General features: G+C 44.4%; 1 protein-coding gene across 16 annotated transcripts in view; it reads right to left on the bottom strand.

Moving 5' to 3' along the window:
• Positions 1 to 25,766, bottom strand: part of LOC137415977 (nuclear receptor subfamily 2 group C member 2) — a 115,272-nt gene that overhangs the window by 81,407 nt on the left and 8,099 nt on the right. For 3 of the 16 annotated variants that reach the window (XM_078769916.1, XM_078769914.1, XM_078769913.1), the window contains exons 2-7: positions 22,276 to 22,391; positions 21,453 to 21,614; positions 14,843 to 15,079; positions 10,813 to 10,948; positions 7,157 to 7,336; positions 6,782 to 6,929 (exon numbers count right to left, since the gene is read on the bottom strand). In XM_078769916.1, coding sequence (XP_078626042.1) covers positions 6,782 to 6,929; positions 7,157 to 7,336; positions 10,813 to 10,948; positions 14,843 to 15,079; positions 21,453 to 21,614; positions 22,276 to 22,332 — 920 coding nt within the window. In that variant the 5' untranslated portion in view covers positions 22,333 to 22,391. Of the gene's footprint in view, positions 1 to 6,781; positions 6,930 to 7,156; positions 7,337 to 10,812; positions 10,949 to 14,842; positions 15,080 to 21,039; positions 21,155 to 21,452; positions 21,615 to 22,275; positions 22,398 to 22,574; positions 22,704 to 25,766 lie in introns of those variants that run through there. The other 13 variants (XM_078769917.1, XM_068101503.2, XM_068101502.2 and 10 more) reach the window with 8 other exon arrangements.

Raw genomic sequence — 25,766 nt, 5'->3', positions numbered from 1 at the left:
TTATTTCAATTTATTGGTGCGAACAATAGCGGATCAACGCGAACAGATCCCGGTGGGCCTTAGCGATGTGAATATGAATAAGGAATTAACGATCCAGGATGGAGAAACAAGAGAGGTGCCCTGTACAAATAATAGCCCCCCACTTTCATCCCCCACAAAATGGCAGATTGGCACAGGCTCAACAAGCCGGGTTGGAACTGTTCTTTGAACAATTGATGGCACAAATGGAAATGATGTACAGAAATTTGAGCGTGAAAATAGACGAGGCGATGAGCAAGGGAATGCAGGCGAATGAGGAGACTCGGTCGGCAGACCCTGACACGAACGTGGGGTGCGTGTGTGGTGCGCAGTGCGTAATGGCGGCTGGTGAGGCCAGTGGTAATGTCGAGGGAGAAATGGGAACATCGCCATTACTGGCCATGGGAGATAGAAAATTGTAAAAAGCCGCATCACGAGAGTGATAGTTCATTTATCACAGAAACGGAAAGAGGGTGTCGAAGCACGTACGGCGCAAAATATGTGCAGGGAGTGCATGGCCCCACAGGTGTGCGCTTCTGTGCTGTTGGAGTCAGCGGAGGAGTCCAATCATGGGGCGGGGCTGGCGTTTTTCACCGAGACCAGCTACGCATACACTCACCATTGGTGTCAATGGGGAGTGCAGGAATACCATAGGGACTCTAAATGGGGGTGTGTGCCTGCTTAAGGGTGATGGTGCACGTGTGCGGTGTGCAAGTTCTGCGGGCACGCCGTCCAAATTCGTGTCCGCAGTGCGGACGTGCGTGGCGGAGACCGAGCCGCCGTTTGGGTAAGCGGGCACTTTGGTGCGAGCCGAACCAGCTGCACGGGAGGTCGAAGCTGTGCACTCCGTCCATGCCGGCACGAGTAAGCGCACGTGCACCGATGAGTGTGAAGGGGTGAGTGTGGTGCCAGTGCGCGAGGGCGCAATCGGAGTGGATCGCGAGGAGGTGGAAGGAACACGACTTGGGGAGCCGTTCGTAGAGACAGACGTAGAGACAGACGGTTTAGTATTAAATTTAAAATGGCTTCCCCATTGTGTTACGGATACGAACTCAGTGCGGAATAAGCCGACCGGAGGGGTGGTGCAGAGGACGCTGCATGTGGGAGCATGCATGCAGGTCACCCTTTGCATCGATAGAATAGGGGTTTGGAAATAGTCCAGGCATTTTACGCAAAAAAAAGGGTCAACCTCACACTAATTGCAACAGAAGCAAACTCAACTGATTTTGTATCCTCAATATGTTCTGAAGGAGGAAAAAAAAGTGTTAAGGAATTGTATGGGTGGAAAGTTTTGAAAAATGCATAAATATGATCCTACCAAAAAACCGATTTTTAGCCCTTTCTGCGAGATTTGACAATGCTGTATTTCTTTTCCTTGAAGCAAAAAAACATCTATATAATAATAGCGTCCGCTGATTGGACAGTCGAAGGCGACAGCAAGCCGTCCGCTGATTGGACAGTCGAAGGCGACAGCAAGCCGTCCGCTGAATGGACAATCCTGAGCATGCATTTGTGCCGGTGTCATCGATCGCGGTGTACGCTATACTAACCTCATCAGGTGGGTTTTCCATAATTTCCTCCAGCTATAATAGTTAGCTAGCTATTTATTACATTATGTTACATTGTACATATTCTGCTAACTCGTTTAAACACACCGCGCACGCCACAACTAGAGTGCTCTTTTCTGAGTTATGAACCCTCTAACATCCTCTGCACATCCCTGACTAGGATCCAGTTCCAAACATGCACGTTTTCAACCGTGCGTGCATATTTTTCAACATGCATATTTTTTTTCCACTTTCAGGAAATGGAGGCATATGAACAGTGTGTCATTTGCAAGCAGTCTGTGGACGGAGGAGGGTCGTCAGTATCAACACTTGGAGAGAAGGGAAGTTCATCTATCAACCAGGCCAGTAAAAAAAGGGGAGACAATATTCATGCTGTACCTGGTGATAAGATACACAAAGACTGTCGCTGGACATACATTAATCCACAACAGATAGCCAAGGACACCAGGCAACAAGAGTCAGAAACAAGTACAAGCAGTGAGAGTCCTACACTAAGATCGACTACAGGGAGGTTCTCTTACAGTACTGATTGCCTGTTTTGTGGCACACCAGCTCAGTTTGGAAAAAAGAGAAAGAAGCCAAGTGAAGTCAGTGTTTTCCAAGTCAGGACAATTGAATTCAAGGACACGCTTTTGGCAACATGTCATGCACGAGGTGATGACTGGTCAGAGACTGTGAAGGCACGGATTCTGCATGTGTATGACCTACATGCAGCAGATGCAGTCTACCACCAGACTTGCAGTGTGAATTTTCGCACATACAAGCAGATACCAGTAGTGTATCAGACAAACACAGAAGACTCCAAGAGGATGAAGGCTGGTCGGCCTTTCGTTGATGAGAGGACAGCAGCATTCTTGGAGGTTGTGAAGTATATAGAAGAAAATGCTGACGAGCAGATCACCATAAATGATATAATTGACCTCATGCAGCAGAAGCTTGCACACAGTGAACATGAACCATACGGTTACACCCATATGAAGAGGAGTCTGCAAAAACACTTCGGTGAGAAGATAATATACACCGAGATCAATGGGAAACCAAACGTGGTTACCATCAGGACAACAGCCAGGGTGGTGCTGCAAGACTACTATGAGACACAGCAGAAACAAACAAACACAGAAGATCAAGAGAAGATCAAGCTTGTGCAGGCAGCTGCAAAGCTCATCAAACAAGATATCAAAGACATCGGGTTATCCTATGAGTCTTACCCAGCTCTTGATGACATAGAATCGCAAGAGGCTGGCGTCAGATTTCTTCCAGATACTCTTCGCGTGCTCCTGGAAGACCTATTTGCCGGGACCAAAACTCAAGCCAAAGTGGCGGCAATTGGACAAGCAATGATGCAGGCAACTAGACCAAGAGTCATGTTAGCACCACTTCAGTTTGGGGTGGGCGTGCAACTATATCACCACTTTGCATCGCGGTTCCTCATTGATACTCTTCATCACCTTGGGTTTTGTTGTGCATACCAGGAGGTGCACCAGTTTGAAAGAAATGCAGCCAAATTCCATGGAACAAACATTCCTGACCTATCGACAGAGTTTGTCCAATATGTAGCTGACAATGTCGACCATAACATCCGCACGCTTGATGGCCTTGGTACATTCCATGGTATAGGAATGATTGCAGCCATAACCCCTGGAATTAGATCAAGGCAGCCAATCCCCAGGATCAAGGCTACTTCCTTGGATGTGGTGGCAATGGTTGGAAGGGTACAAGTACGGTACCACAAAGACGAAAGGCACAATTTGACGGCACTGACCTACCAGAAGCTTGTCAACCTTCAGGTCCAGAACAGCTGTGAAAATCTTGATGTCCTGTGGAAAGCATCCGTCCTCTTTGGGTCTCCCAGACCTGCATGGTCAGGAATGATGCAGTTCGTGCATTATGGTGACCACCCTGGCAAAGCAACTGTTATGCTTCTGCCGATGATCGATCTGAATCCCAGTGATAGCACATGCATATTCTCGACCCTGACATTTGTTAGTGAGCATGCACGATGCCACAATGTCACCCCAATAATCACGTTTGATCAGCCACTCTGGTGGAAGGCTCTCATGATTATCAACTCTGAGCCAATGGAAAGTGATCTGAGACGAATAGTCTTGCGTTTGGGTGGCTTCCATGCAGAAATGAGCTTCCTCGGTTGCATCGGACACTTGATGGCCTCATCTGGGCTACAAGAACTGCTGGAGTTGATCTATGCCCCAAATACAGTAATCCACATGATGTGTGGCAAAGCTGTTGCGCGAGCAGTTCATGCACACTCAATTGTTGATGCAGCCCTCAATGCACTGATGCTATCAAACGTGTTCGATTTCCATCTACCACAGCAATCTGGAACTCCAGACAACAGTAAGGATGGAGAGTCAGAGTCAGCCGAAGCAGCTGCAGCTGCAAGGCCACCGGATCATCAGATAACAGATGGAAGCAGAGATGTGGACCTGGAGGGAGCTTATAAGATCTATGAGAAGCTGATAAATGGGGCTATATCTGCTGAAGAAGTTTGTCAGTCTGAAGTTCTAGTGAGAATCAAAGACCGCCTTCAAAAGCACATCGAGTCCACCAAGAAGTCCTCTAGAACTTCAGCTCTCTGGGTTCAGTGCATGGACATGCTGGACATCCTACGAAAATACATCAGTGCAGAACGCACTGGAAACTGGGCCTTACATCTGCAGGCTATCCAGGACATGCTACCCTATCTGGCAGCATCAGGACACAATCGTTACACCAAATCTGCCAGGGTGTACCTTCAGCAGATGCACAACCTCAAGACTGAACACCCAGAAGTCCAACAACGTTTCGAGGAAGGGTTCCACGTGATTCGGCGAAGCGATTGCCTATGGGCAGGTCTCTCACCTGACCTGGTCATTGAGCAGGTTCTGATGAGAAGTTTAAAAACCAGTGGTGGGCTCACACGAGGGCGAGGGGTTTGTGCCAGTTCAGACAACCCTACCCCCTGCTCCTGAAAAGCTTCTGCGGGTCATCAAGTGCAACTGCCAGGCTGACTGCAGCACCCTGAGATGCACATGCAAAAATAACAATATCGAGTGCACTCCGGCATGTGGAAACTGCAGGGGATCCAGCTGCACTAACTCAATACAGATGCCCTGTGACAACGATGATGACATTGTGTAGTGTTATATGTATTCTGTACACATATTTAATTGGTTCAATCGTTTGATCAACAGTTGATCAGTTATGTGATGATGTGATCAAAATAAATTATTATCACTGATACTCTGTATGTGTTTTTTTTGCTTCAAGGAAAAAAATACAGCATAGTCAAATCTAGCAGAAAGGGCTAAAAATCGGTTTTTGGGTAGGATCATATTTATGCATTTTTCAAAACTTTTCACCCATACAATTCCTTACTTTTTTTTCCTCCTTCAGGACATATTGAGGATACAAAATCAGTTGAGTTTGCTTCTGTTGCAATTAGTGTGAGGTCAAGTCACATTATTACTGGACTAAAATGCTCCCGTCGGGTTTTGTCGAACCCGGCAGTCGAAACAGAAATGCTGCCAATTGGGCGCGTTTCATCTCCCAGGTAAGTCTTACAGAGAAGAACGGGGCAGCAAGGCCAGATTTGGGCGACGGGGTATCCCGAGAGAACCCTGGAGAAAGGGTGCAGGAAGCTAGGGAGATTCCTGCGGTACCCCCATGCTAATTGGCGGGTTACCGGGGGCACTTGCAAGACTGCAGGTCAGGGTCACGTGGGGACCCAGGTTGGTGTGCGCGCCAGACCGTCAAGCGTGTGGGATAGCCGTGCTTGGAAGCACGGCGCACAGAACGGGAACGTGCCGTGGGGGCGGTGCTTTGTGCATGGCCAGAGAAGGCATGACTACCACGGCTGTGGGCGGGGTCTGCATGGTGCACTTCACGTTTCGCGCGGCCCTGTGAAACAGCACCGCGGGAGGTTCGCGGCACGAGTGGCGTGTGGCACATGATTGGCTTGTGTTGGTGACGTTTGATAAATAACGAGTTGATAATGGTGTGTTACTGTAGGGTTGTTATTGAATGGGCGCTCTGCTTTCCTCAGTTCGAACAGTACAACGCCTACCTGGTGGCTGTTTTGGAAGAATGCTGCCGGTTTCATCAAACTGCTTGTTACCCTCGTCTGAGGAGAGATATTGCATTCGAGACCGTTTGTCTGTTTGTTTCTCCACACAGAATAAATATGATTTTGTCTGCAAACATTGCTCCGATTGACAGGAAATTTTCACCAGATGTGCAACTCCACCTGGAGAATATTTAAATTATAATTTTGACGTCATAGGTCACGTGGTTGCACTTCTATATCAAAAACTTTGCACCTCTATATCTCCGAAAGCGCTGAATAGGAAAAATTGAGACATAGCTCATTGAAAAGAACTCTCCATGTGGAATAACATCTGTTAATGATGATGTCATAGGTGCCTTCATTATGACGTCATAATTCGACAAGTACAAAACTTCATCCAATCAAGATGGTTTCTTGAGCCGAACCCAGGGATAAATTGGTGGAGAAAAAAAATAATGACGTCATCGGTCACGTGGTTCGGCCGCCATATTTGTTTCTACACAAAAGCCTTAAAAACCACTTAAAACATCCTGGCGAGGGTCTGCAATCTCTGATTGCTCTTTCTTGTTTATTTTGCCGATGGTTCTTCTGTCAATTGCGTCGGGGCCTTATTATTTGACAAGTTGTCTGTGAACTAAAGCCAAATTTCCAGATACAGAATACCAGCGTACAGCACGAATTTTCTGTCTCACGATATCCTCTGTCATATTAGGGCGTCTAATTCACAATGAACTGAACTAATGCAAAGACCAACGCGTGCAGCACAGTGAGCAAAGCTCATCCCGATCTGGTGGGCCTTAGCGATGTGAATATGGATAAGGAATTAACGATCCAGGATGAAGAAACAAGAGAGGTGCCCTGTACAAATAATAACCCCCCACTTTCATCCCCCGCAAAATGGCAGATTGGCACAGGCGCAACAAGCCGGGTTGCTGGGACTACAGCTTTGACTCCTTCAGCTGTTCTTAAGTTATCGCAGTGTCAAAAACCTATCACGGATGCACGGACAACCAGGAAACATAATGCCTTTGGTGACTTCGTAAGCGGAAGCATAAAAACAAGAATTTGTAACAATACCCTTAAGATCCCAAATTAGAAAAGATTCCGAAAGATATTAATCAGAATTTCTCACCTGGTGCTTTCTCTGTCAGAAACAAAGGTCGGCATGGCTGCCAGTGGGCTCCGCAGGTCTTTGCGTATGTATATTTTGTCAGAAGACACTGCACAGTTTGATGACTTTTCTCGTGATGCCTCAATCGGCTTCCGCTCACACTGCACAGCTGGGCAAGTGATGGAGGCAGAGCCACAGAAAGTTAATGAATGTTACGTAAACTAAATTATAAAATTAAATCAGAGATTCAACACCATTAATATGCAGCACCAAGTACGAAATTTCGAGTTTGCAAAAATCAAATAAGAGTTGTTTTGAGTGACTGAAAAGGAATTTATGGTGCACCGGGAGAGCAGATGAATTGCAGACAAATCATTGAAGGCAGGTGTGACTCACAATCTTGCTTCATGCCAACATCGACACATTTCTGCAGACGGCAGAACTGGCAGCGGTTTCGATGATGCTTGTTTATGATGCAGTCACGACCACCACGACACACATATTTTAGGTTCTTACGCACACTGCGTTTGAAGAAACCCTTACACCCCTCACAGCTCACCGCACCATAATGCCGGCCTGTGGAGTGGGGATGAATGAAAACAACAATTCCATTAGAATGCCCCCCCATTGTCACTTTCATAGGTTAAAATGTAAAGTGAGTATACAGTGTGTCAAAACAAGGCAGACCAGACAGACGAAACAGACCAGACAAAAGGAACTGTTGTGAGAGGGGGGGCACCAACAGCGGAGTTGAAGGACAAAATAGAGGGAGACCAGGACAAACAATGGGGTGGCAGCAGTGGGGTGGACAGGATGGATACAGAAGGAAACTTCCCCTCTCTCCCTCGTCTCTCTTTCCCCCTCCCCAAGTCTCTCTTTCACCGCTCCAGCCCCAGCACCCCATACACCCCCCCCCCCCCACAACCACCCCCATCTCCTCTGTCCCCCCCCCCCACCCCCCTTCTCCTCTCTTTCTGCCCACACTTCTTCCACTATATGCCCGTGCTATCCCTTTCAAATGTCGAGTGTCAAGTCAGGAAGAAACATACATCATAGTTAAAGTCTCTCGAATAACTCATTTCTTGGCCGGGGTTTGAAAAGCCAAACTCCTCGACTTAATGAATTGCGTCGGAGTCGACCGATAATTAGACTTAAGCTTATTTTTCTTTTAAGTTTATTATGACATATTATCTTTAGGTCACATTAAATGTAGGTATACTTTGTGGTTTGCCATTGCCTTCCCAGCAGTAGTTCGGCAGTAATTTGTAATTTGGCCATGGCACTGTTAATAAAATTAAAGCACTGTTAATAAAAAAAACTACGATTCCATGTTATATTTACATGTTTAAAATGCATCTCGTTTGGTATCAGGTTCTTCTTCTGGTTGAATGTTGAGCTTTGCCTGCGTGCGCAGCTTTTGAAACGCAGGCTGGGAAGCAGTCGCCAGAAACGTGAGACGGCCAGACGTACAAACACACGGACAGACACTACACTTCACATGTTATACTTTTTACAAGTTTAGTTGTAATCCCTTCAGTATTTCAAAAGTTATCGCGGTAATAAAAATCTGCTGTGCATGAACAGACGGACGCACATCGAGATGGAAACTGGAAAACAATGCATCCGAAGCCTTCGGCTGTGGAAGCATAAAGATAAATTGGGAAATTAATAAATATATATCAGCCAACTCCAATCATATTTTGCAAATAGGATATCCTTTTGCAAGGTGAAACTCAATGGTTTTGTAAATTTTATTCAACCAGTACACCCATTATCTATGGGAGTGGCAGGAAGGGTCATTCCTCTCTGGGGTATATAGATCACAGTACATCTAGAGTCAGGGCTCAAGAACATTGGAGGTGTGTTCGGTTACCAAGTTTCTTGTACAGCACTTGCCAAGTGGCTTAAGCAAGCACTCCATTAAAAACCACTGGCAAGGAACGACTGGCTTGGCAAGCACTAGATAGCTCTTTGGTAACTGGAACATACACCGACCCGGGTTTCCTCACTTCCCTTTCAATTTAGTGTTAAACAGCAATAGCGACCGGTTCAACAGATAATAATACGTGCTTGTGGTTTATATTTTCTTACTTCCGGTAAGGGTTTTCCACAAAATGGTATGATAAGCTATTCATACACATTAACACGGTTGTCCAAGGAGGAAACACCCTTTAGGGAGAGGGGATATTAGTATTAATATTGTTTTGTCATAACATTAATATTACGCTATTATCTTGAATGTTATTACCCTCGCCAGAGGGGAGGGTATTGCATTTATGTCCATTTGTTACTTGAAAAATCGAAGATTGGTAACTAGAAATCGAAGGTTTTTCAAGTATATTGGTTGGTCTTGTGCGTTACTCTGCAAGTACAGGGAATTTTGCAAGTACCATGCTCTGCACGACGTCTTTCTTGGTTGTTTGTCTGTTTGTCCTCACAGAAAGTGAGAATGTTTTTGTCTGCAACCGTTGGTCCGATCGACATGAAAATTTCACCATAGGAGTGCCTCTTCCTGTAAAATTTTTAAAATTATAATTATGATGTCATAGGTCATGTGGAATGGGTGCCATCTGGGAAAAACTGAAAAACTTTGCACCCGTATCACCAACGCCACTCCATGGAAAAAATTGAACATGGCCCATTGTCAAATACTCCCCCATGGGGAACAACATGTATTCATGATGATGTCATTGATGCCTTCATTATGATGTCATAATTAGACGAGTAGAATGCTTGATCCGATCAACTTGAAATTTCTTGAGCATGATCTACACAAACATTGTATGTGAGAATTAAATGGATGATGTCATTGGTCACGTGGTTCGGCAGCAATATTGGATTGAAAATGAAAACCTTCAAAAATCTTTTCCAGAACGGCTTGTGAGATTGATGTGAAACTCCACACACATGATCAACTAGCCTTGGGGAATAAATCTTGAAAACGATTAAGATCATAGGTCACAAAGTCTGGCAGCCATATTGGATTTTATGCAAAAACTGCACAAATGAAATTATTGTTCTTCTCTGAAAGAAAGGAACTTTGAGGGGCTTGAGTACTAGCTTGCTGGGATGAATGATCCCGGTGTGTACCCAGATTTAGAATAGGTACACCGTATCCCTGCGCATCATAGGAGGTGACCAAGGGTTGGCATCAGGAAGGGCATCCGGCCATAAAAACATTGCCTCAAATAGGGAACCATGATTGTGATGGGCTAACCCGCGCTCTAGCAGGGAAAAATGGCCTTAAAATGATCATTCATTCAATCATTCATTCTGAAAGCAAAGAACAGATAAACGCAAAATTTTAACCATACGTTTGACTATCTTTTCAACATTATATCCCCACCCATGTTCGACGTGAGGATATAATGTTGAAAACAAAAATGCATTCAGTAACATGGTTTGGCAGCCATATTGCATTTAAGGAAATATTTTAAAAATTGTTTCTCTGAAAGCGTTTACCCTATCGATGCAAAGTTTTACAAATCATCACACACCATTGCTGCATGTAGTGCAAGAATGGTGATGTCATAGGCCACGTGGTTTGGCAGCCATCTTGGATATAAAAACGAACCTTATCCAAAACACAAAATAAACCACACAAACATGTCCTGGAGAGGGTCAGCAATCGCCGTTTGCTCTTTCTTGTTACTTTTGTTATTAGAAGTGGCCTTGTATAAACAAGCCCTGATAAGCTATCTTAATACGGATATACACCTCAGCACGGAGTTCGTCCAAGGTGCAAATCCCCTTGGAAAGGGGGTGCGGGGGTTGGGGGGGGGGGGGAGTTAAATCGCTACAACCTCCGTTGTATGACCCTGAGACTCCCTATCAAGTTTGGTTGCGATTGTATAAGTATCGACCAAATGTATTGCGGTCAAGAAAACAGTCAGACAGACAAACACCAAATTGCGTATTTTTGTATGATCAGTGGATCATTATCCAGGCCAGGATAAAGCTTCATCGTGCAAAGCGATGCGCCAATGGAGTGGTGTTGGTAGAAAATGGAGCAATGTGCATTGCTGCGAGAACGGCAAGTGGCCGATGCGTGCTACCCGAAGCCTTGTCTCCGCACACGACACAGTATTCCATTGGTAATTTGATCAAGCCAGAGTCATGCAGTCCTTGGTTCTGGTCATCCTTGCGCAGAATCCCGAGCTGCTCCACAACATTAGGGTCTGTGATGATCTGTGTGCATAAGAAATATCTATCAACGAGTGTAAATGAAACAAAAATGACATTCAGCTTAAAATAAACATTAAATTATTCTTACAGTACAGTAAGTGCTCTATATGTGCGAGGATGCTTTCCTGAAAAAGCTCGCATATAATGAATCCACATATTGCAAATAGTACTTTTAATGCAAAAAATAAGGATGCATGACTGGATTTGACTTTCCTATGACCCCATGTCTTCTCAAACAACAATAACTCTTCCCATGATATGCTTATTTAAACAATAACAACACAATGATATTATAAATGTACAATATGGTAGAGACAAACGATAATAAAACTACAGGAGTCTTATTTACAAACTAAAGGTGTCGGGTTGGAGGTTGATGGGCTACGAGCAGGTTGAGGTGTCGGGTTTTTTATTTTTTTTTTGTATACAAGTTTGAGGCTCGTGTAAGAGCTAACATTAACAACAACAAAACAAACGGACACATAAGATGAAATAAAGGGAGCGGGAGACAAGATGGGGAGAGAAGGGGAAGCACACAAGTACAACATTTGAGAGCAGGGACATCGGGAGATCTGTGGGAGGGAGAGGGCTTGGGGGGAGGAGCCGTGGGAAGGTGGGTGAGAGGGGGGGGGGGGGGGGGGAGGGTGAGAGGTAAAAAAAAAACACGGACACTGCTAGGACTTCCAGGAAAGAAGTCGCTATTTCAAAAAAGTGGATTTGGGGTGAATTAACGGGGGTAGAAAAGATCAAGGCTTTGGATGGGGGAAGACAAGAGATGGTGACCAGCTGTTTTAAAGACCTGGAGGAATGAGTGGGATTGAAGAGAGTGAGGGAGTTTGTTCCAGAGGTGGGAGAAAAGAGGAATGAAAGAGTGAAGGTGAGCAGAGTCTTGATTTTGGCAGTTTCACCAGGGTTGAAGGTTGATGGGCTAGGAGCAGGTTCAGGTGTGGGGTTGGAGGTTGATAGGCTAGGAGCAGGTTCAGGTGTGGGGTTGGAGGTTGATGGGTTAGGAGCAGGTTCAAGTGTCGGGTTGGAGGTTGATGTGCTAGGGGCAGGTTCAGATGTCGGGGTCGGAGAATGCTTGAAAAACTGCATTTTGCTTGACTGCTTAGGTAATCGCTATTTGTCATATACTTCTTTGCAAGGAGCAACGCTAGAGTTAAAGTGGCATTCAAATCGGAGGCTCCTTTCAAGACTCGGGTCCATGTCGAGTGCAGTTTGATTCAGCTATTCTGCAAGTGAGAAGAAGTTGGCCAATTTCTTCATAGTTAACATCTTGACTTCATGGACCTGCTCATCGTCTATCATCTTTGTCAGCATTTATTTCCTTGAGGTCTTCAACATCTGACTCTTCCGTATTATGTGAATCAATGAGCTCCAACGCATCAACTTCCTCTAGGTCTGCAAAGCCGCCACCTCCAACCTTACGTCCCAGCTGAGCAACACCTTTCAGTGTCGGCAAAACTGCGAATGCCTACAAATTTGTTGACACACATTTTCCAAATATTTTTCCATGCAGCGTTCATGGTGGATGGTCAAACTTCATCCCATAATGCCTTAATATTGTCTATTGCATCCTTAATGTTGTATGCCTCTCACCATGCATGAACATCTTTCTTTTTTGGTCCATCTGTGCCCTCCAGAAACTGGAAGAGCATTCTTCTGAGATAGTAGACCTTGAAAGCTGACATCACACCCTGGTCGAATGGCTGCAGCAACAAAGTGCATGGTGTTAGGTGGAAAGAACAGCTCGCCGACGTTGGGTTTGAGGTTCATCAGGTGTTTGGTGTGTCCTAGGGCATTATCAATTATGAGGAGCACCTTGAATGCCAGGTTATTTTCCCTGCAATAATGCTCTGCATCCACAATCAAGTTATTGATGAACCAATTTTCAAAAACCTGACTAATCACCCAAGCCTTCTTATTGGCTGCACAGTGCACAGCAAGAGGCTCTTACCAAGTCCTCTGAGAGAACACGGGGGTTCAGCGATTGGTGCACACATTTTGGTTTCATCTTGAAATCACCTGCAGGATTGCCACATAGTCGGAGCATCAGCCTGTCCTTGGCAGCTTTGAATACGGATGCACTATTTTCTTCGTTGCTGATGCAAGTTATTTTAGGCATTCACTTCCAAAATAACTGAGTTTCATCAGCGTTAAACAATTGCCTTGGATCATACCCCTCTTCCTTGATCACAGCTAGCAACTCCTGCAGAAACTTCAGAGCAGCTCTATGGTCGGCGCGAGCTGACTCACCACAGATTTTGACATTGCGTAGCTTTTGGCAGCATAGAAACTTGTCAAACCACTCCTTACATGCAATAAACAGCTCTGCAGGCCCCTCTTCTTCTCCAACAAGCTGTTCATAAATCTTCCGAGACTTAGTCCGAATTAACGCATTGCCAAGACTCATTTTTCATTGATTTTGGTCTTCAATCCAAACTCCAAAGCATCGTCTCCATCTCCAGCACGGTGCACCTCACTCATTATTTTCGCCGAGAGAAGTGTAGATGCACTCACTGAACTTCTGATCTCCTCAGCACTCTTCTTTTTGTTTGATGGTTCACTCACCAAGGTAGAAATCTCGCCCGCCCACTGTCGCAACATTACCACGATCCAAACATCTTTAAATCTCTAGTTTTCATCCTAAAGGTAATGATGTCCTCTTGCTCTTCATATTAGAACCAGCTGGATAGGGCTTGATGGTACAGGACACTTAGAGGCCATGGTTAAATGGGAAAAAAATGAGTGTAAGCCAAAGATCCACGCACTACGACCGACAATGCGAGAGTTAGGATGGCGCGTACAGCAACACCACACTGCTCCCACAATTCCCTACACATAACTGAACGACTGATTCACAGAGGCAAATCACATAGCAACGAACTTTTCTTGCATATATTTAACTTCTGGTAGAAGGGAGTCCTCGTACACTAGCGAATTTGCATATGCAGAATTCAAATATATAGAGGACTTACTGTATATGGAATCAAAATAAATTAAAAAGTAGTGGCTGCCACATTAATTCAAAAAAAAAAAAAAGGCGTTGGAATTTCATTTGTAACCATCACAATTTGTCCTAGCTCTCAATACAACTTTTTTTTTGCTATAAAAGTGAGGCTGATGGAAGAGCAAGGTTAAATCGACGGTGCAGTAGCAGGGCATCAATTGGACAACCATCAATTGGACAAGGGAATGACTAACAGGAAAGGAAGAGCGATGGGGAGGAAACAGTTCTTTAATGGCCACAATTATTCCGACGTTCTTGTGGGGTTTCACGAACTGGATGGTTAGGCACGACGTTCGACTAACGTTCTGGAAGGAATTTGGAAGTTGCCCATGGTGCCGGCGATGGCTCCCCTACTCTTCATGAAGGGCACCGTGGGATCTTTAACATCCACCAACTAATATAACCAGATGATTTGCCTAGTTCAACATCCATCTAAAGAACAGCACACACATTGATGAATAACCCGACTTCTGAAACACCAGGATGACAGTTTACAGCTGGGACGGGATTCAAACCCAGGCTAGACAGCTTAGAGGGGAGTATGCGTACCTCTAGGCTATCCTGACAGATCAGAAAGAGAGGAAACACTAAAACCAGCAAATAATAGGGTTGTGTTAGAGTTAATGGGGGGTAATAAATATTATGGGGCAGGACACCTTCATAGTGACATGGTGGTGAACTGCCTGCTTGAAACTCCAAAGGGAAGAGTGGGAAAGAACGGCCTTGAGAAGGCCGGTTCCACAGATGGGAGAAGCGAGGAATAAAGGAGTTGAGGTGTCCAGTAAAGCCTGGATATTGGAAGTTTAACCAGGTTACTGGAAGAAAATCTCTCCTCGTTAAACCTCTCGCTTTTGTCAAAATTTCACAAAAAAAAAGACATCACAAACCTCCAGCCGCTGTTGCCCTGATGTCAGGATGAATTGGCGGGTAGCACCGGTAGAGTCAGGTGAAGCCAGAATAACTTTGCCTTGTGACGCCATTTGGCCTCCATTGGATAAGAACAGCTTTCCACTGCCGACACTCTCCATGGGGGCTGCCATCACGAACTGCTTTGGTGCAACTCCTGCAGAGTCGAGTGCCGTCACAATTTGGATTTTCTGCCCAGACTGCTGCTCTGTTACAATCTGCAATGTCATAAATCATAAGGTAAATTAAAAATATGTTGTCCATTAAGTAGGTACCAACATTCCAAATTAGAGTTTTAACTCATAGCAGTCAGAATGGTTAGACTGCTATGGGAAAGAAGAAACATCAAACTAGAATGGCACTCGGTAGAGCGCATAACTCCGCCAGGCTCACCAGTTTATGTTTTGTATCCCAATGATAGGCTGGATCTGGATTAAGACCTGAACCAAAATCTAATCGGCTTCCTCTAGTCACCTAACCAACTCATCCACCAGGTTTACTCATAACTCGTCCACAACTCTTTTCAAATATCATGTTATATATATATCGCTTTTTACCCCATCTCTCAATGGTGAAGAATCACTAATAAATTAAACAACTCTCGTATCCAAATCCATACTCAGATATTCACCAAAATTGAATCGATTCTTCCTTGTCACAAACCCAACCTCTCCACCAAGTTTCATCCAAATCTGTCCACAACTTTTAGAGATATCCTGCTATACATCGTTTTTGCCCTATCTCCCAATGGTGAAGAATCACTTTAAAAATGATACGAGCTGAATCTGGATCTTCACCAAAATCGAAAAATTTCTTACTTGTCACACACAACCTAGCGCCACATTTCGTCCGAATCCGTACACAACTGTTTGAGATATCCTGTTCACAGACAGACAGACAAACAGACAGACAAACAGACAGACAGACATGGGTGAAAACATAAACTCCATCCACCTTCAGTGGCAGAGGTAACAACTGACTTTATTAGTTCGAGATATATTAAAGATTTCCTGGTTCCTAATTTCGGCATTCAAATTCTAAGACATTGCTAACCTTTGAAAGATATAATTTTCAATGGAAATACTGAATGAATCAAATGATGTTTAGCAAACTGTAAACTTTAGCAACAGGAACTAGAACGGCACTCGGTAGAGCACATACGTCCGCCAGGCTGAACAATTTATGTTTTGTATCCCAATGATAGGCCAGATCTAGATTCGGACCTGAACCAAAATCTAATCAGCTTGATCTCGTCACCTAACCAACTCGTCCACTAAGTTTAGTCGTAAATCGTGCATAACTTTTTTTATATCATGTTATATATTGCTTTTCGCACAATCTCTCAAAGGTAAAGAATCACTTAAAACATAGGGCAATACCCCTGGCGCTCACCTGGTAGAATAAATAGTATACTGCACTGACTAAAGATACCCATTTTGGGGGGCAACCCCCACCCCCCTCTGCCCCCCGTAGACACCCAAAGGGGAAGATTTTTTTTAATGGCGTGAACAAACATGATGCATCACGGGTGGTAAAGGTTGTGGTGAAGTTTCATCGGAATTGTATGTGTAGTTTCAGAGAAGAAAGAAAATACCTATTTTGGGGGTGTCAAACCTGGACCCACTTTGACCCCCGGTAAACCCCCTTAGACTCCGATCTTTTTAATGTCGTTAACAAACTTTCGTCACAACATAACAACTATCATTTGTGCTAAATTTGGTCGCAATCCCATCAGCGGTTTCGGAGAAGTTTCAAGTGTTTACCAACAGACGGACTGACGCGCCATCGCATAAGCTCCCCTGAACTTTGTCCCAGGTCAGCTAAAAATTAAATAAGTCTCATATCCGAATCCATATTCAGATCTTCACCAAAATCGAATCGATTAGTCCTTGTCACACACCCAATCTCTCCACCAAGTTTCGTCCAAATCCATCCATAACGTTATGAGATATCCTGCTATGTATCTCCCAATGGTGAAGAATCACTTAAAAAATTCTAGTAGCTGTATCCGAATCTGGATCTTCACCAAAATCTAATCATTTCATCCTTGTCACATATGCTACCTTTCCGCCAAATATCGTCCGAATCCGTCCACAACTTTTTGAGATGTCTTGTTCACAGACAAACAGACAGATAGGGGTGAAAACATAACCTTCATCCACTTTCGCGCTCGGTGGCATTGGTACCAATCAAAATAAAGTACAAACAGTAGTTATTAAATATTCATGGTCCTAAAGTTGAGATAATGTAAAATGCAAAAGTCATAAAATTTCACAACAGGATATTCAGGAAATCAGCTGCATATGTTAAATTGATTCCACTGCACTATTCCTTACAGCATTATGTACACGTGTATACACCATTTATCATAAGGCTCCAAACACAAATGCAAACAAGAAAGAGCAATCAGAGATTGCACACCCTCGCCAGGATGTTTTCAGTTGTTTAAGGCGTTTGTGTTAAAAACAAATATGGTGGCTGAACCACGTGACCGATGACGTCATCATTATTTATTTATTTTCACCGCCTATTTATCCCTATTACCAGGTCGGCATCATGGTGCATCAGGGGTCTGTACTAAGTCCACTACTATTTGTAGCTGTGATGGAGGTGCTGGCTCAGAACGTAAAGGAGGGTTTACCGTGGGAGTTGTTGTATGCAGATGATCTGGTGTTGATTGCGGAAAGTATGGATGGACTGAAGGAAAATATGAACAAGTGGAAGGAATGTATGGAGACAAAAGGTCTGAAGGTGAATATCGGAAAGACAAAGGTGCTGGCAAGTGGTAAAGCATGTGGTGAGGTGGAAAGAACTGGGAAGTGGCCATGTGCTGTGTGCAGGAAGGGTGTCGGAGTGAACTCCATTCAATGTACAATGTGCGCTGAGTGGGTTCATCAAAAATGTAGTGGTTTGAGAGGACCATTAACCAGTGTGGCAGCTACATTCAAATGTAAGGTGTGCACAGAGGGAGCTGCAGATGGACGAAATGTTGAGTTGGATCTTGGAGACGGCGTGAAGCTGGAAAGTGTGAAAACATTTTGCTACCTCGGAGACATGCTGACATGCCTCGGAGACTTGGATTCGGAAGAGGGTCAGAAAGCAGTATTCAGGATTGCAAAGCACATAGCGAAAGAGAGGTGTGATGTGATGGGGGTGAGTTGCTTGAAGGATGAAGTGGGACAAATCGTTGTCGACCCAGATGGAATTAAAGGAAGATGGAAAAGATATATGGAAATGCTGTTGAATACAGAGAATGAATGGGATGGCAACATAGAGAGTAACCCAGTTTTAGGACCGGCAGAGAAGATAACTGAGAAGGAAGTTGAGGAAGCGATAAAAGCAATGAAGAGTGGAAAAGCGGGAGGGCCAACGGGAGTTGTGGGAGATATGTTGAAGGCAGCAGGAAGTTGGGGTGTGAAGAGAATGACAGAGATCTGTAATCTGGTGGTGAAAGAAGGCCGCATTCCAGTGGATTGGGAACCGAGTACCCTCGTCCCTCTATACAAGGGGAAAGGTGACCCTCTGGAGTGTGGCTCATACCCAGCGATAAAGTTATTGGAGCATGGAATGAAGGTATTGGAAAGGGTGTTGGAGAGGAGGATAAGGAAGAAAGTGAAGATCGACAAAATGCAGTTTGGATTTATGCCAGGAAGAGGAACGACAGATGCGCTTTTCATTGTGAGGCAGTTGCAGGAGAAGTACATGGAGAAGAGGAAGAAGTTGTTTTTGGGGTTTGTTGATCTGGAGAAAGCATTCGATAGGGTTCCACGCAAAATATTGACATGGGCATTGAGGAAGTTAGGAGTGGAGGAATGGTTGATCAGAGTAGTGAAGGCAATGTACAAAAGAGCACGCACAGCTGTAAGGACGAAGGACGGGAACAGTGGTGAGTTTGAGGTGAAGGTGGGAGTGCATCAGGGGTCGCTACTAAGTCCACTACTATTTGTAGCTGTGATGGAGGTGCTGGCTCAGAACGTAAAGGAGGGTTTACCGTGGGAGTTGTTGTATGCAGATGATCTGGTGTTGATTGCGGAAAGTATGGATGGACTGAAGGAAAAGATGAAGAAGTGGAAGGAATGTATGGAGACAAAAGGTCTGAAGGTGAATATCGGAAAGACGAAGGTGATGGCAAGTGGTAAAGCATGTGGTGAGGTGGAAAGAACTGGGAAGTGGCCGTGTGCTGTGTGCAGGAAGGGTGTCGGAGTGAACTCCATTCAATGTACAATGTGCGCTGAGTGGGTTCATCAAAAATGTAGTGGTCTGAGAGGGTCATTTACCAGTGTGGCAGGTACATTCAAATGTAAGGTGTGCACAGAGGGAGCTGCAGATGGAGGAAATGTTGAGTTGGATCTTGGAGACGGCGTGAGGGTGGAAGGTGTGAAAACATTTTGCTACCTCGGAGACATGCTGAATGGAGAAGGTGGATCAGACTCGGCAACGGTTGCTCGAGTGAGATGTGCATGGAAGAAGTTTCGGGAACTGAGTGGCGTGCTGATGAGGAGAGTGTCGCTGAAGCTGAAGGGAAAGGTGTATGCTGCCTGTGTGAGAAGTGTTATGATTTATGGGAGCGAGACATGGGTAATGAACGTAGAGCAGCAACGAAGGCTGGAAAGGGTGGAAATGCGAATGGTTCGATGGATGTGCGGAGTATCGTTGAGAGAGAGGAAGACAAATGATGAATTGCGAAAGATGATGGGAATATTGCCTGTGATTGATGCTGTGAAGAGGAACAGGTTGAGATGGTTTGGTCATGTATTGAGGAAGGATGAAAGTGACTGGTTGAGAAGAGTGATGGAAGTTAATGTAGAAGGAAGTAGAGGACGGGGAAGACCGAGAAAGACTTGGCTAAAGATGGTGGAAGAAGAAATGCGGGCAAGGGGGTTAACAAGGAGAGATGCAGAAAATAGGGCAAAATGGAGAAGATTGTCATGGGGACCGCAAGGCTAACCCCCGCTCTAGCAGGGAACATGGCCTTAAAATGCATGTTGTGTTGTGTTGTTGGTGCTTTTGGAGATATAGAGGTGCAAAGTTTTTCAGTTTTTCCAAGATGGCGCCCATACCACGTGACCTATGACGTCATAATTATCATTAAAAATTATACAGGTGGAGTTGCACCTGTGGTGGAAATTTCCTGTCAATCAGACCAACGGTTGCCGAGAAAATCATTTATTCTGTGCAGACAAACAGACCCAAATGCAATACCCTCTCCTGCAAGGGTAACTAGAAATCATCTGAGAATACGAAGCCTGTCCACATCCACTTTGTATTCAGACTTCTTCTTCCGTATGATAAGCAAGCTAAAAACAACTAAAAATAATAATTGATTTTAGGTGACCATGACGACCCTGCTCAAATTTCACGTCAATCAGATGGAAAGTGACTATTTTGTTGCCTTGACCTTTGACTTCAAAACAATCAGCTTCTAACGTTTTATTGCTGAAGCAATTCAGTGAACCAATATGCAAATTCTTTAAATTTCAGGTTAATTGGATGAAAATTGACGATTTTATGTGGCGTTGACCTTTTGATCAAGTTATTAATCTGTCTTCTCCATATTCTCATAATAAAGCTTTGTTGAAAATTTGATGACAAAAGCTCAAATGGTAAAGTTATGGCCCAGACAGAAACAGACCGCTGCGCAGGGGACGGGCAAACTGGAGAGTTCATAGAACACAATACCCCAGGCAGTGTTCAAGTATATACAGCACTGTACTTCAATTTGAATGAATGAAGGAATGATCGTTGTAAGGCCATTTCCCCCGCTGGAGCGGGGGTTAGCCTTGCGGGCCCCATGACAATCATGGTTCCCTGTTTGAGGCAATGTTTTTATGGCCGGATTTAAATAAAATAATGATTTTAAAGATAGTTTTCAAAAAAAATCGGAAGTTTAGCTCGACTGAACCATCCTTATCCACTGTAACAAGACAACGTTGTCGCAGTTTAGGAGATGGAGGCTTTATTGCTCACCATATAATGCAGCGTCAATCAGCCTCAAACTTACATAGCCATATCTATCAGTGACCTCTTCCTCACCTCATTACTGCACCCTCCAACCGTAACCATAATAGTCAAAAATAGTCATATTTGGTCATTATATATATTTTTAAAACTGTCCTTTTGTCAGCGTTTTATATGTATACTGGATGCTGTCGAGATGTCTCGGAGAGCGTTTAGTTACCAAGCAGCTTGCTAGTGCTTGCCATGCCGGCCGTTCCTTATCAACGGTTTCAAATTGAATGCTTGCTCGAGTGCTTTAGTCACTTGGAGACTGCTGTAGAAGAAACTTGGCATCTGAACACACCCCAGATTCATTACATGGAGACGGGGATGAACATCTAGACCATGACCTCTTTCGGACATATTGATTCATTTGCCCCTGGGGGGGGAGGGGGGGGGGGGAAGGGAGGGGAGCAAATTAGAGGTGATGTCGAATTATTTATTTTCCCCAAATGTGGTTAAAAATGCTTTACTCACTGTCAGTGACACAAAATACACCACAATACTGAGATAGCTTTACTGACGAGTAACGATAAGGAGGTTCCGAGTAATAAAAGTTCAAACTCACTGATTGTGGTGATGCTATACCCTCACCTCCTCGCTCCTGCTCCCTCTTCTTACTGCCCACCCCATCCTTGCTCCCACCCCCTCCTCGCTCCCACCGCCTCTTGGTATTCCCGTCAGCGAAGCGATGTGGGATTTGCTTGTGAAGGGTAGTATTTTGAGAAAGACCTGCTCCACGGTGTTCTCACACATCTTTTTATGACGCAGCAGTGACGAGCGAGAAACGTGGTAATGTGAAGTGAACGACAAAGAATTACGTACACGGTTCAATCACCTGCGCTACCACACGCTACGTACAGTGTTAAATCACAGGGAAAAGTACCCAAAGGCGGCAAACACTGTCACTCTGTGAAACACAACCAAAAATACATCCTATTATCCTTTGTAATTAAATGGTTGATGGAGCAAAGTACAAAGTTCAGGCCTCCCACTTCTGTAGTGAGCCCCAGGTGTCGAGCGGTGTCTCGGTGTAACAAATAGTCAATGGACCAAAGTACAGAGTTAAGGTCCTACACGCCTGTGGTAGGGTCATGGTGTCGTGTGGTACCTCTGTGCCAACCGCTCCGCCTGCTGAAAATGTGATTTTATTTATTTTTATTTTTTACATACAAGATTGTCGCATTGTTTCACCTTTTTGTGCGATCTGCTTTCATTATACTCTGATGTGCTCCCTCCTCCTCCCTCTCTTAGTATTCCCATCAGCAAAGAGACAGGTGGTATTTGCTAGTACAGTATATGGATAAAGGCAGAAAGCAATCTCTATCTTGGGACATTACTGGATTATAAAAAGCATAAGAAAAAGGAAAGAGATGAAGACAAATGCAGACAAAGCAAAGGAGAAACCAAAGCTAACCTCGGTGACATGTTGTTCCACAATCTGTTGTGCAAGCTCATCAAGGTCATGAGCCATTGCAGTGCAGTAGAGGTCCCTTAGATCCTCTGCACCTCAAACACGGTCCTGTAGATCCTCTGCACCTCAAACACAATGCGGAATGACAAAATTTGTGAAGGAAACAACTCGTTCTGCAGGGATTAACCATCAATCTATGTATTCTTCCTAGAAGGAAAACAACCTCAATGTGACATAGATATGGTGAACAATCATCAAACCCTCTTATGGTTAAACTGCCAAAATCAAGACTCTCTGCTCACCTTCACTCCTCTTTTCTCCCGCCTCTGGAACAAACTCCCTCACTCTCTTCAATCCCACTCCACCCTCCAGGTCTTTAAAATAGCTGTTCACCACCATCGCTTATCTTCCCCCATCCAAAACCTTGATCTTTTCTACCCCCGCTAATTTCACCCCAAATCCACTTTTTTGAAATACCAACTTCTGTCTGGGAAGTCCTTGGTGTCCGTGTTTTATACTTCTCCCATCCCCCGCCCCCCCCCCTTCCCACGCCTCCTCCCCCTAAGCCCTCTCCCTCCCACACATCGCCCTGCTCTCAAATGTTATGTTTGTGTGCTTCCCCTTCTCTCCCCATCTTGTCTTCCGCTCCCTCTTTTTATATATTTTGTTTGTCTGGTTGATTTTTTTGTGAAATAAATGTTGGCTCTTTCACGAGCCTCGATTCAGTATACAAAAAAAAAAAAATATGCAATTTCAGCAACATCACCGGCATTTGGAATTGCTTGTCGAAAACAAAGTTTTCAAATGGTACAAAGGAAGTGATCAACTTAAACTTTTCAATGAAACACTTGAAACATGTTGTTTGAGCTTCAGGTTGACCTGTTTAACGTTCCCCTCTAAGCCCCCGGACTCACTTATGTTGGTAACCAAAGTTGAAAACCCAAATACCATGAATGTTTATATGATTACCATAATGTCCTTAAAATTCATTTAAAGTACACCGATGTCCACAACTGCCCTTCCTGTGATTCATGTGCAAGCTCCTCGATATGAACCTCAGATAGATTCCGAAGAAAAACATGTGTGACCTTTGTAGTTGCGGAAATTAAAGCAGAGACACTATTGGTTGCATCATACACTGCATCTGGCATTTATAAAATATTCAGAAGAAATCTCTTTCTGATGCAAAACTCACCAGTTCTTGCACAAAACATCATCAAGGTACTATGGGACCCTTGGTTCAACGCTTGGACCCTTGTTTTTTTTTTTGCTTTTTTTTGAAATTCCAACTTCTTTCCTGGAAGTCCTTGCAGTGTTCATATGTTTTATAGCTCTCCCACCTCCCCCCAAGCCCTCCCCCTCCCACATTTCTCCCGATGTCCCTGCTCTCAAAGTCGTGTTTGTGTCCTTCCCCCTCTCTCCCCATCTTGTCCACCGCTCCACTTATTTTGTGTTTTATGTGTCGGTTTGACTTTTTGTGTGATTAATGTTAGCTCTTGCACGAGCCTCGATCTTGTATACAAAAAAAAAAAAAACGCTCTAACGGTTGAAGCATTATTTCCCATCACTGGGCTGCAAAATCTATATTATAAAAGGAGCCGTGTCTGTCTGTTTGTTTGCTGTGTTATAACTTGAGAAAGGATTAACGGATTTCAATAAATCCAACTACGGTGGATTTGGGTAACTCCCGGGAGTGTTTGTGATCCAATTTTTATTATTATTATGGGTACATGGACACGCGCCAAAACTGCAAATGCCAACACGTGACGTTGGTTATCCCTGCAAGGAGAGCGAGATCTCCCAGGAATCCTTCTTTGTTAACTTGAGATCGGATTTCACTGAAACCACTCTCAGGAAGTAAAAATAACTACTTATCCCTCTCCCTACAAAGATGTTTTATCCACCACGTTGATTTGAAATCTCCACGAATCCAAATCATACATTTTCACCCATTTCTTTCATTTAATGTCTTTTTTAACACCAAACAACAACAACCTTTTTTTTTTTTTTTTCAATTATGTAAAGATTGGTGTTCCCGTCAGGGTAGCGACGGGTCTATAGTTATATGTTCGTCATCATAAAACTAGAACTGCACTCTTCAACATTACGAAGTCGACCGATAATGTCTCCTACCACATTACAACATCATTATACATACTTATACCAAGTTTGATATAAATCCCTTTAACTGTTCTCAAGTATCACATTTTTACCTGACATGACCTCTGCTCTCTTGAGCCCAAAATCGAATCAGTTTTTCATTGCATCATTACATATGTTTGTACATATTTGTACATACATATGTTTGTTTGTACATGTTTGTACATTACATATGTAAAGAAGGCCGCATTCGTGGATTGGGAACTGAGTACCCTCGTCCCTCTATACAAGGGGAAAGGTGACCCTCTGGAGTGTGGCTCGTACCGAGCGATAAAGTTATTGGAGCATGGAATGAAGGTATTGGAAAGGGTGTTGGAGAGGAGGATAAGGAAGAAGGTGAAGATCGACGAAATGCAGTTTGGATTTATGCCAGGAAGAGGAACGACAGACGCGCTCTTTATTGTGAGGCAGTTGCAGGAGAAGTACATGGAGAAGAGGAAGAAGTTGTTTCTTGTGTTTGTTGATCTGGAGAAAGCATTCGATAGGGTTCCACGCGAAGTATTGACATGGGCATTGAGGAAGTTAGGAGTGGAGGAATGGTTGATCAGAGTAGTGATGGCAATGTACAAAAGAGCGCGCACAGCTGTAAGGACGAAGGACGGGAACAGTGGCGAGTTTGAGGTGAAGGTGGGAGTGCATCAGGGGTCGCTACTAAGTCCACTACTATTTGTAGCTGTGATGGAGGTGCTGGCTCAGAACGTAAAGGAGGGTTTACCGTGGGAGTTGTTGTATGCAGATGATCTGGTGTTGATTGCGGAAAGTATGGATAGACTGAAGGAAAAGATGAACAACTGGAAGGAATGTATGGAGACAAAAGGTCTGACGGTGAATATCGGAAAGACGAAGGTGATGGCAAGTGGTAAAGCATGTGGTGAGGTGGAAAGAACTGGGAAGTGGCCATGTGCTGTGTGCAGGAAGGGTGTCGGAGTGAACTCCATTCAATGCACAATGTGCGCTGAGTGGGTTCATCAAAAATGTAGTGGTCTGAGAGGGTCATTAACCAGTGTGGCAGCTACATTCAAATGTAAGGTGTGCGCAGAGGGAGCTGCAGATGGAGGAAATGTTGAGTTGGATCTTGGAGACGCGTGAAGCTGGAAGGTGTGAAAACATTTTGCTACCTCGGAGACATGCTGAGGACGGGGAAGTGGAGGACGGGGAAGACCGAGAAAGACTTGGCTAAAGATGGTCGAAGAAGAAATGCGGGCCAGGGGGTTGACAAGGGGAGATGCAGAAAATAGGGCAAAATGGAGAAGATCGTCATGGGGACCGCAAGGCTAACCCCCGCTCTTGCAGGGAAAATGGCCTTTAAAATACCTGTTGTTGTTGTTGTTTGT

The sequence above is a fragment of the Myxine glutinosa genome, chromosome 1 (genome assembly GCF_964187855.1).
Source record: "Myxine glutinosa chromosome 1, kmMyxGlut1.1, whole genome shotgun sequence".
Lineage (NCBI taxonomy): Eukaryota > Metazoa > Chordata > Myxini > Myxiniformes > Myxinidae > Myxine > Myxine glutinosa.
The sequence above is the reverse complement of the archived record's forward strand: the minus strand, read 5'-3'. Positions and strand labels throughout refer to the sequence as shown.